The following is a 12,004-nucleotide window of genomic DNA, read 5'->3' on the forward strand; positions in this document are numbered from 1 at the left end:
CCTCCTGCTCAGCTTCACACTACAGCAACTCCCAAAGTGCCTGGAACTTTTTAGACGCTCCCTCGCCGACCCCTCACCATATATGGCTTGTTGGGGCGGAGAGGGGTGGAGTCAGTGAAATCGATACAGCCCATGGGCGCTGCGGGGAAAGCCAATATTTAAATCGACTCCTCCTACTAGGCGGGATTGTGTTGAAAAGGCGTGGCTTAATTAAAGGTACCCGAAGCAGTTTCAGGCGGTTCTGCTGTCCGGACTTGTTTGCCTCGGCAGTTCTGGTACACATGGCGCTTTCTGGGAGGATGGTGATGCTGCTGCTGGCCCGGAGGACTCTCCATGACAGGGTGAAGAAGGTGTGGTCCAGGGGTATCCACCAGGGCAGGTAAGGGTAAAATAGGCAAAATGCCCTTTGCTGCAATAAAACTTCATGCATTGCTGCAGAGGAATCTGCAACTCCCCAACTTTATCACTTCTCAGATTCTATTATTAATATTGCCAATTCTGCTTCAAGGAATTGTGCGGAAAGTGGTGCAGATAGGTCAACATTGAGAACAGCTGGTAGGTGGGGTAATTGTAAAGGGGGTAAAGGGCATCGGAATGCCCAATATGGTGCCCCATAGGCATTAGAGAACTTCAGAGACTTCAGATCACACCATTGTAGAGGTTGGATTGCCCCAAAATGACTGGATTGCCTCAAAGCCCTATCCAAATTAGATCATTGCATAGAGGTTTATTTGCCCCAAGTCCCCCCAACAACATAGAGTACATTTTAGAGGTTAAATTGCCCCATAGGCATTGAGTTGCCCCATTTACCATAGAGGGCCACATCCAAAATGGATCACAAGATATTAGATCATTCAATAGATGTTAAATTGCCCCCCTGGGCATTAGGCTGCCCCTACATCTGATATTATATTGTGCCCTAGATTGACCCGTATGCATTGAGTTGCCCCACAGACGTTTAGAGGGTCTCATCCACATTAGATTACCTATAGATCATTCAGTGCTGCCCCTTAGGCATAAAGTTGCCCCAAACACATTGGATCACCTGATTTTAGAATTTAGGATAAATTGCCCCATAGGCTGCCCCACAGTACATCACCATAGTAGATCAGCCCATAGGAGTTACACTGCCCCCTAGGCATTTGGTTGCCCTTATACATATTAGATCACGTGATGTTTGATTGGCCCTTAGAGAATAAATTGCCCCAATGAAAGCCTCAACCACGTTAGATCACCAGGTAGACATTAGCTTGCCCCTTAGCCGTGAGGTTGCCCCATTGACATTGGAATAGCAGATATTAGATTGCCCTGCAGAGGTTACATCGCCCCATACGTATCAGATTGATCCATTGGATCATTACCTGGAAAGTGGGAGCCCCGGCCATTGGACGATCTAAGCCGGCCTCTTGGGCAGACAGGAACAGTTCATAGGCCGTATTGCACCCCATAGGCATTGGATTATCGGGGTTTAGATCCTCCCGTGGGGTTAGCATGTCCTAATAGATGATAGAAAGCCTCATCCGGATTGGATCACCAATGGATCACCATGAGGTTGTATCATACACATCTCAGTGTTCAACCCCGAAAGTTTCATAAACCGGGTGGGAAGAAGCTGTAGGTGGGTGGCAGCCCCAATATTGTGACCCAACTTTTCAGTAAACATGAAAAACAGCCGGGTGGTCAATGAAAAGTGCCGGGCGGTGCACCTAGCTAAAATGGTCTGGGGAGATCTCTGCATCAGAGCACCAGATATTGGATCCTCCTCTAGGGGGCGCCATACCATCAGATCGTCCCTTTGCTATTGTCCATTGCATGATCTGCACATCTATGCAGGAAAGTTAATCAGTTGTGTTGCACCTTGATGACTTTTTAATGCTTTATGGCCAGTCTCCCCTTTAGGTTGTCCTACAGAACACGTCTATGGTCAATATGAATCTTTACATTAGCCCTACACCTCATCAGATGACAAGATTGTTCTTTGAGTAGTCATTAACAACACCCAATCTGCGACAGGATAAGTCCTTGGCATGGTAGTTTGGGGTATCACCACCTTGGCAGTCTGTTGGTAACATTGTCTGGTTGTATATCTGGGGCCCCATAGACATTACATTGCCCGAAGACTTCAGATCAGCCCAACCTCCTCCACAGATGCTTCAGATGAGATTCATGAGTCTATTGGATGATCTGAACCAATGGCAGAAGTAGCCAGCAGTGAGCTTCTGTGCAGAAGTGACTTGGGGCCCCTCTTGGTTGATGAGAGTCCGGGGCCCCTCTTGGTTGATGAGAGTCCGGGGCCCCTCTTGGTTGATGAGAGTCCGGGGCCCCTCCTGCCCGCAGAGAGTCCGGGGCCCCACCTGGCCGCCGAGAGTCCGGGGGCCCCTCTTGTCCGCCGTGAGTCCGGAGCCCCTCCCGGCCGCCTGAGAGTCCGGGGCCCCTCTTGGCAGACAAGCGTCAGTGGTTAGCACTCTGGCCTTTGCAGCGCTGGGTCCCGGGTTGGAATCTCAACCAGGACAATATCTGCATGGAGTTTGCAGGTTCTCCCCGTGTTTGTGTGGGTTTCACCCCAAATCCCAAAAACATGCAGTTAGGTTAAATGGCTTCCCCCCAAAATTGTCCTGTGATAATGACATATGGCTATGGTAAGGACATTAGATTGTGAGCTCCTTTGAGGGACAACTAGTCACATGACTATGGACTTTGTACAGTGCTGCGTAATATGTCGGCGCTATATAAATACTGTGTAATAATAATAATAATAATAAATTGAGTGGGTTGGGCTTTGTGTGACCTCTGGGTACTGAGATGCAAGCTTGAGGATCAATTTGCCGGATTTGTTAAAACACCAAGACTGGAGAAGACAAACTATTATTATTAAACAGGATTTATATAACGCCAACATATTACGTAGCGCTGTACATGTACATACAGATAGCGACACAGGAGGAGGAGAGCACCCTGCCCTGAGAGCCCTACAATCTAGAAGTATCATGGGAGAACCTGGGAGATCCAGCAAACTTGGAACGGATTTGATCCAGGATTAAAAACATTTACCAACCAACTGCAAATGATTTTGAAGAAATCCATTCCAAGCATGCTGGATCCCCCAGGTTCTCCCATATTAGTCTATCTTCTCAAGGCTTGGCGAGCTTTTATTAAATTCGGCGGTTGCAGAATCTTATCGCTGTCTATGGCCACCTTGAATAAATCTTTCAAATCTTTTATTCTAAGATCGCTTTTACAACAAATATGCTGATTCAGCTGTTCTAACTTTATTAGGTGTCTGCATGTGTCAATGAGAAACTTAAAGTCTTACACTCCCGAACTATAAACTTCTCTGTTTTTCTCCCGTTGTATCCCTTTGGAAGTGAAGGAAAATATTTGCTGATCCTGCCAGAAATCTTGTGAGCCAATAACTTCCTGTGCACAAAGAGAGAATGACGGGGGAGGGGATGAGTGCGGTTTTGTAATTGTAATGTAAGTCTTTGTAATTTTGAAGTGTTCAGGGCTGACACCGCATGCTTGGAATTTGGAGCCAGGAGATCATTGTGTTGTCATATCAATGAATGAAATGTGTTAATGTATGAATTCCTCTAGATTGTTATTAAACAGGATTTATATAGCGCCAACATATTACGTAGCGCTGTACAATAAACAGGGGTTGCAAATGACAGACAGATACAGACAGTGACACAGGAGGAGAAGAGGACCCTGCCCCGAAGAGCTTACAATCTAAGATGACATTTTCAAGAATATGATCAGTTTATAAACCTTTGTGACAATTACAACTGACCTTGTTTAAAATAAAGCGATTTGATTGGACAGTTTTTTAATCAATTCGATGTATTGGTGTAATTGCTTGAAAATCATTGTGAATGGCTGGCATGGGGTCTCTGGTGAGATTGTAAGCTCTTGGGGTCAGGGTCCTCCCCTCCTCCTGTGTCACTGTCTGTCATTTGCAACCCCTATCTATTGTACAGCGCTACGTAATATGTTGGCGCTATATAAATCCTGTTTAATAATAATAATAATAATAATAATAAACGGGACATCGGTATCATCCGGATGGATGTCTCTCTGTGTTCCCGAGGATTTCTGCAAAGTGATTTCAATTCCTTTCCAATACTTTTATTTTGTTTGTTGGAGACCTTGACATTGGCTTCACCCTGACGTGTGCTCATGCGTGTAACTTAAACATTATATTGTAAGTTATTTCACATCTAAATCCTGGATGGAAACAATCAGCCATAGATGAATGAAGGAGCGCTGTACACACACAGCTGTCCTGTTCAATGATGAGCAAGCTGCACGCCGCTGTGCTCTCCTGCATAGCAATGTACAGCAGACACCAATCAGTTGTCCATCAATGCACCATGGCGGATTAATGAACGTCATCAGGGGGTGTCTGTGCACATATCAGATTATTACATTCCTGCTCGTATTAGGTGACAATTATCTGATGTGTGTATGTAGCCTAAGGGCCTTTTAATCCGTAGAAGATCAAAAAAAAATTGTCCCTCAAGGCTGCCAGTACATGCTAATTTTGGCAAAGAAACAGGTCCTCTTAATAACACTCCCCTGCTTTTGCTATTGTGCATGGTCACCTTCGGGAGCCCTTGGAAATACTCCGTGCTTTTGGATATGGAGGAGCGCAATGTGACCTTCTCCTTCCAGCAAGGATTCAGTGCTTAAGGCTTATTGGCCAATCACCAGGCCTGAACATGGTCATGTGATAGAGAAAAGAAGGATATTGGCTCTGTAAACTCTAATAAAGCTTACACAGGGATTGGACCAATCAGAAGGCAGAGTTTAGAATCAGTTTTTAGGAGGAGGCCTATCAAGGGTTCACTTTTTATAAAATCAGACACAAAGTGTTGCAGCTTTCCCAAAACGCGTCAGCTCTTTTTTTATCCTAATGGGTTATATTCTCTGTTTTGCTATATGCACATTGGTTATTCTTTTATCGGGTGCGCTAAGTATAGGAAGGGGGTTGATGTATTTTCTTCTTAACATGATGTTGATGATATAGAAATTGTCTCGGAGCATCTGCAGCAAACTCAAACCGAGGAGGCCGGGTCTGGGTGGGAGAGGGGATGATTACCACTTCCCAGCCATTGTTCCCTGCAGTGTAAGCAGTCCTGACAGCCCCAGGCCGTGGTCACAGTGCAATGTGGGTGTTCAGAATGATCAGAATTCCATGTGTTTGTTCATTTTGAAGTGGACCTGTCATATGCATGAAATGAAACCATGCATGGCAGGCACAGTAAAGCCATTGTACCCACGTGTGGTTATGCACATAAGTTTGCCCTGGTGTCAGCTTCTTGCAGGAGTAGTACAAAGAGTCTAATCGGTTTATGTGCTGGCAGGAATCATTGTGATAGGTGAGAGCAAAGTCACGGAGACCAGCTCATTGCTGTGCTACCTTTGCTTTCAAAGTCCAGGCACATTCTGGGAGCCGGTCCAAGATAACCTGGGCCCTCAGGTATTGGATTGAATGATGCTGTCCATCGGGGACACTGGGTGACCTTTCCGTTTTGATGACGTTGATGTATTTTTGCAGAAAGCATTGATCTGTTGTGAGCGCCCCCTACCCATTTATTATTATTATTATTATTAAACAGGATTTATATAGCGCCAACATATTATGCAGCGCTGTACATTAAATAGGGGTTGCAAATAACAGACAGATACAGACAGTGACACAGGAGGAGGAAAGGACCCTGCCCCGAAGAGCTTACAATCTAGTAGGTGGTGGAATTAGCACGCAATTGGAGGGGAGATATGTAGTGGTGGGACGTAGTGATCCATTCCATCTCTATAATTCTGCTGCAAACCACCTACCCCAGTGCTACAATTCTTTACTCCCGTCCACTTTGTTTGGCACCCTGCATACGGGGTAAAGACAGGCTGTGATGGCATGTGCCCCCTAACCCCAGGGTATGAATTGCAAGCTACTTCAACAGCAGGCAGGCAGTGGTGGAAGCAGACAATATTGGGCCCCTGTGCAAAACTGATCCCCCCCCCACCGGTATCTGGCCGCTGGAGGGGCCCCCGGTTTGCTGCGGGGGGTCTGGAGTACTCATGCAGTGGCACAATTTGCCCCTCTCATGTCTGCCCTTGGCTGCAGGTCCTTTTCTGCCCCCCTCGTCCTAGGGGGTTAGGAAACTTGGCATAGGAGTGCACAGAACCTGGACTATAGTACTATGTATATTATTCCGAGGTTTTATTGTGTGAGCCTGTTCATATAAAGGTGAAAGAACACTGAGAAAATAGGTTAAAGCATAATGATATCTGGGCAGCATGGTGGCTCAGGGGTTAGCACTCTGGCCTTTGCAGCGCTGGGTCCCAGGTTCAATCCCCAGCCAGGACATTATCTGCATGGAGTTTGCAGGTTCTCCCTGTGTCTGTGTGGGTTTCCTCCGGGTACTCCGGTTTCCTCCCACATCCCAAAAACATGCAGTGAGGTTAATTGGCTTCTTCCTAACAATTGACTAACTCCCTTAGACTTAATGATATATGACTATGATAGGGACAATAGATTGTGAGCTCCTTTGAGGGACATTTAGTGACATGACTATGTACAGCGCTGCGTAATATGATGGTGCTATATAAATACTGTGTAATAATAATAATATCCTTGAAATAGTTAGTCTCAGCCAAAATCATGGTGGTATAATGAGTATATTTATTAACAATTCACATAGCAATTTGTTCTGCGCAAGTGCTTGTTTTGTTACATATTTAGCTAATATATTTTATTAGACTTCAAAAAAATATTAGGTAGATACCGTATTATAAAAAGTACAGTTACAGTGGCTTTTAAGCAGGTGTTATTCTCAATTCATCCACTGGGTGGTGCTGTATTTGATTTACGGTAGTTTACAATAAGTAACCTTGTATTCATTGTCAATGAAATCTAATACAGCGCCACCTAGTGGTCGACTTGGAAATAACACTCGCATCTAACACAATCTACCTTTGCACTCACCTGTTTCTTGATGTTGCAGTCACAATTCTTGGATTTTTATGGAGTAGTAACTTTTTAACTAGGCAATATTAGGTTACCATAGTACTTGCCCTCCTATCAACAATTGTAATGTAAGAAACATAGTCTTTTGTATATCAAAACAACAGTTGTAATACCATGTGGGTAGGTATTTTGGCACCCAGTACACAAGGTTTTAAGTGACATCAAATCAAAATATGCGGATAAATTGCATTTAAATATTCACTTACTTTCCATAAATAATGTTCCACAAGCTTGCAATGTGTCTATTGAACTTTCTGGCAGAGCCTCCTTCCCTCTTCTTCTGGGAATATTATCTGTGCTGGCCAAGCTCCTCCACCCCTCCCCACACCTTACCACGGGCTGAGGTCCATGTTGGAAGATGAGCTTTTATGTGGCTGCTGGGGTAGGAGCGAAGTTGAATAATATAGAACATCACTCAAATAGCAGTTCTTAGTGTGCTGACTTCAATGGTTAGGTGACAGGGTCTCTTTATCCAAGGCAAGGCTAGAATAGGGGCCTTTGATATCACTGCAGGTCTATCAGACCGGGTCTGCCCAGGAATGATAAAGGATTTGCAGCCCCATTCACCACTCGTCAGGTAGGCCAAAGCACGTGAATGCAATTTGGAGCTGGAGAAAGCCAACGTGGCCATTCTCATTATTAATAAACAGGATTTTTATAGCGCTAACATATTATGCAGTGCTGTACATAAATAGGGGTCTCAAATGACAGAGGAGGAGGAGAGGACCCTGCCCCGAAGAGCTTACAATCTAAGAGCCATTGGCAGAATACATCCTCCATGCAGTGTCAGACGTGGAATGAACCCATGCTTTACATAGAAGAAAATTTACCTAAATTTCCATGAAAAAGACAGGTCCACTTTAGTCACAGCTTACAGCTAAGTCATTCCAGATGGGTAAAAATCAGAGGGAAAAAACCCTGGTGAAGCCGAGGGAGCTGGAGGAACGGAGTTTTATATGTTGGTTTGACCAAAGCTCAGAATTTATAGCCTGGAAGACTGCAGAGAGTAAAATGCCCGTAAACTCTTTCAATGACTTTGCTATTGCCGGTTACTGACAGCCAAAACCAGATTGTGTTCATGATAAGTGTGTACGTTCTTTCCAGAGATAAACCTCTGATGTGTGAGAAGAGTAGGTCAGAGGTTTGCCAAAGGGAAACAGGTGTAACGGGTTCATGGAAGTCCAATGCACTTCATGTTAAACATTGTACAACAACCTAAAGACAAAAAATACCATTTAAAGGATGAATATTTCTCCACTTGTGTTTATAAACATAAATTCATGCAATTGTGTTCATTAAAAGCCACAAAAGTAAGATTTATTGGTCTATGAATACATACAGTTAGCTCCATAAATACTTGGACAGACAACTTTTCTCTAATTTTGGTTCTGTACATTACCACAATTATTATAAATGAAACAACTCAGAACTTTCAGCGTTAATTCAGTGGGTTGAATAAAAAGATTGCATAAATGTGAGGAACTAAATCCTTTATTACACAATCACTTCATTTCAGGGGCTCAAAAGTAATTGGACAAATTAAAAAGCTGAAAATAAAATGTTCATTTCTAATACTTGGATGAAAACCCTTTGCTGGCAATGACAGCCTGTAGTCTCATGGACATCACCAGATGCCGGGGTTCCTCCTATTAATGCTCTGCCAGGCCTTTACTGCAGCGGCTTTCAGTTGCTGTGTGTTTGTGGACCTTTCAGTCCAAAGTTTAGTCTTTAACAAGTGAAATGCATGCTCAATTGGGTTCAGATCAGGTGACTGACTTGGCCATTCCAGAATATTCCACGTCTTTGCTTTAATTAACTCCTGGGTTGCTTTTCTGTAAGTTTTGGGTCATTGTCCATCTGTATTATGAAATCATATACAGCCCTATATATATTTGCATGAACTGTAGAGTACCAAGGAATCCCGGTTGGGAATGGCTGGTCTACACAGAGTAACATCTAATGGCTTGGGTCCCTCTTGGATTCTCATCAATATATTGACTCAGTAGCCCAGAGGAGTGCGGGATTAGAAAATGTTATCTTATTTTCAGATGAGAATTCAGCAAACTCAACCCGACCTTGGAAACCTCACCAAAGCTACTAAATCTCTGCAACATGCTCACTTCCCATGAACCGGCAACCACCATGGTGCCGACTCGCAATGCAGCTCATGGATGTGTTCTCCTCGTATATTTCTATCCCTCCATCCTCTGATATGCTTTTCATTATTTATAAAATCTCTGCTATCTCCTAAATGCAGCAATGAAACTCATCAGAATTTAAACAATCATAACTCATGAAGACAGGTTGGGGAACAAAATCTTAAACATGTCAAACCGAAGCTTCTGGAGAAAGGGAAGTTTATGCATTATATGATATAGAGGTGAGAAATAGAACTGTATTATTTATAAGTGGGCTATCTTACCTGTTTGAAGTTCTGTTAGGCCAGTGCTGTAATCTAGGCATCCCATCAGATTGTGTAGCCAGGTTGGTGGCCTCACTTTACTCCAACAATATAATTTGCTCACAGACACCCCCAATGTATTTATATAATAAAATCTCACCGGCCCCTTTTAGCTGGGCGCACCACCCAGCAGTTTGCAATAACCACCCGCCTGTTTTTAGATGGTTACTGATAAATTGGGTGAGAATACACGGCCTGCCACCCACCTACAGCTTCTTCCTAACCACTGAACACTGTACAGTGACGAGGCCACCATTCTGATTTTTGTTCTTCTTGTTACCAAAACTTGTGTGTGTGTATTTTTTATCAATATATATATCACATCCGCCAGGACGGATCCATGAAAGGCGTCGGACGAAAGCTGTACACACGTCAGATTCTCCAATACCAGCCCTGAGGCGAGAATCGGATGAGAATCGTCTGACGTGTGTACGTAGCCTTGGTTGTGTTCCGAATATTTGAGCACCGGCTCAGCCGACCATCTAAACAATCTGTGAAGAATTTGTGGATTCTAGGTGAAGGGCTTTGTGACTCTTTTTGCACTTCCAGGAAATGACGTGATAGATCGGTTTAAATGGTTTCCTTTTAGTCCTTGTGTGAAATATAAGCGCCCTGTGATAATGTTGCTATGCGCTCTTTGATATATCGAGCCGTTATTACTTCATTAACCTTCCCGCGGATGTCGATAGATAATGAAAACAGAGCAAACAGTTGTACTTATCTCAGATTAATTATGTTTCAATTGGATCGTTTCCCAGACTTCCAGGTTTCTGTGTCTTATTGGAGAGGTGCCATGCGGTGCTTTTACATTCTGTGTTTGCATTGTAGGGTTATATAATATAGAGATGTATATTATGTATATAGTGCAGTACTTTGCAAAACTATCGTGTTTGTCCTGTTTTGTTGCATAACAACCGGGAAATAAAATTGAATCATTTTGGACTTTATGTTATGGATAACAAATTACTGACGTGGAAAGAAAATACAACAGCAGACATATAAATCCAGAATATAAATATATATATTAGTAATGCAATAAAACAAGGTAAGCACTAAGGCTAGGTACACACGTGCAATTATTGTCATTAGAAAATGAACGGATCACCAATTATTATTGGGTATTTTGATACCAATATCAAAAAGCTCAAATATAATCCACCAATAATGTACACACGCTAGATACGATCACTTGAACGATGCAGGGAGTGACATGTACCAGAGAAAGTTTATACCGTACACACAATAGATGGCGAACGATCGTCGCCCAATCAGATCGTTAGTTTCCAGCGACATTCCTCGTTCATCGTCGACCAGTCATTGTGCACTTTTTTTGTTGCCAATTATCAGCCGATCGGTCGTTTGTTTCTAATAATAATAATTGCTTGTGTGTACATAGCCTTAGGGGGGTGAATGTGTTTGCAAGACACTTTATTATGTAATATTATTATAGCAAGCATTCAAGCTATTCAAATCCCTAAGCAGACAAAAGTCCCTAATGTGTATTTTAGCTGCACATTTAGATTTTTGCTTGGAGTTTATACACGGCACAAACTTTACCTCTTCTATATCTTTGGCTTCTTTTGGTAAAAGCTTTTTTTGGCATAGGAAGAGCACCCCCCTATAGCTTAATTGTGGGGAGTGATGAGTGTCCATGCTATTCTGGATTTTAAATACAGAACATACTATTCATAAAATGTTCACATTTATGCATTTATTAATGCCTTATACAAGTGTTTCTCAACCAGGGTTCCTCCAGAGGTTGCTGGGGGTTCCATGAGCAATTTGCACCTCCCAGATCAGACTAAGTTACACCAGGGATGTTTTGGCTATCCGTAAGGGTCACATTCTTCCCAATGGCCAGCAATGTAGGAGGCACAGTGTTTATTGTTTTTAAGGTGGGTGGTAAGAAATTGTAGGCGGTTGGCGACCCCTGTATTGTGACTCCTCAGTAACCACCCAAAAACAGCCGGGTGGTCTCTGAAAAGTGCCGGGTGGTGCGCCCAGCTAAAAGGGGCTGGAGAGAACACAAAGGCATTCTTTCCACTGATCGTCATGCTAATCCACTGTGAGCTGGGATATAGGAATTATAGATGGGGTTCCCTGAGGACCTGAACGTTATTTCAAGGGTTCCCCCATGTTATAAGGATTGATATGACGTCTGCCTAGAATGCAATAACAAATCTCCTTGTACAAAGAACATTCACACAAATGCATCCAGGTAAATTGCAATATGTAGTAATTTCCTATATATAGTAGGATGCACGCTCTAACATCTCAATTCTTTATCCCGCAGTGTTCTGCCCTCTCTAGCTCCCCCCCAAAAACCCGTCACCTCCACAAGTTACATCCATGGGAACACCGATATACCTCTAACCAGCAAGACCATGCAGCAGTGCCTGTGGGACACAACGCAGCGGATCCCCGATGAAGAGATCGTTGTTGATGTGCACGGAGGGAAAAGGAAGACTTTCAGCCAATTGAGCAAAGATGTAAGTAAAGAGCCAAGGTTTTAGTGT

The 12,004-nt window shown here is 43.5% G+C and overlaps 1 protein-coding gene across 1 annotated transcript in view; it reads left to right on the plus strand.

The window, feature by feature from the left end:
- The first annotated feature begins 227 nt into the window (after positions 1–227).
- The window catches only part of ACSF2 (acyl-CoA synthetase family member 2), a 47,258-nt gene continuing 35,481 nt past the window's right edge, over positions 228–12,004 (plus strand). The window contains exons 1-2 of the mRNA XM_072403338.1: positions 228–379; positions 11,782–11,977. Of these exons, the coding sequence (XP_072259439.1) occupies positions 282–379; positions 11,782–11,977 (294 nt within the window). The 5' untranslated portion in view covers positions 228–281. The remainder of the gene's footprint in view (positions 380–11,781; positions 11,978–12,004) is intronic.

This window comes from Pyxicephalus adspersus, chromosome 3 (assembly GCF_032062135.1).
Source record: "Pyxicephalus adspersus chromosome 3, UCB_Pads_2.0, whole genome shotgun sequence".
Taxonomy (NCBI): domain Eukaryota; kingdom Metazoa; phylum Chordata; class Amphibia; order Anura; family Pyxicephalidae; genus Pyxicephalus; species Pyxicephalus adspersus.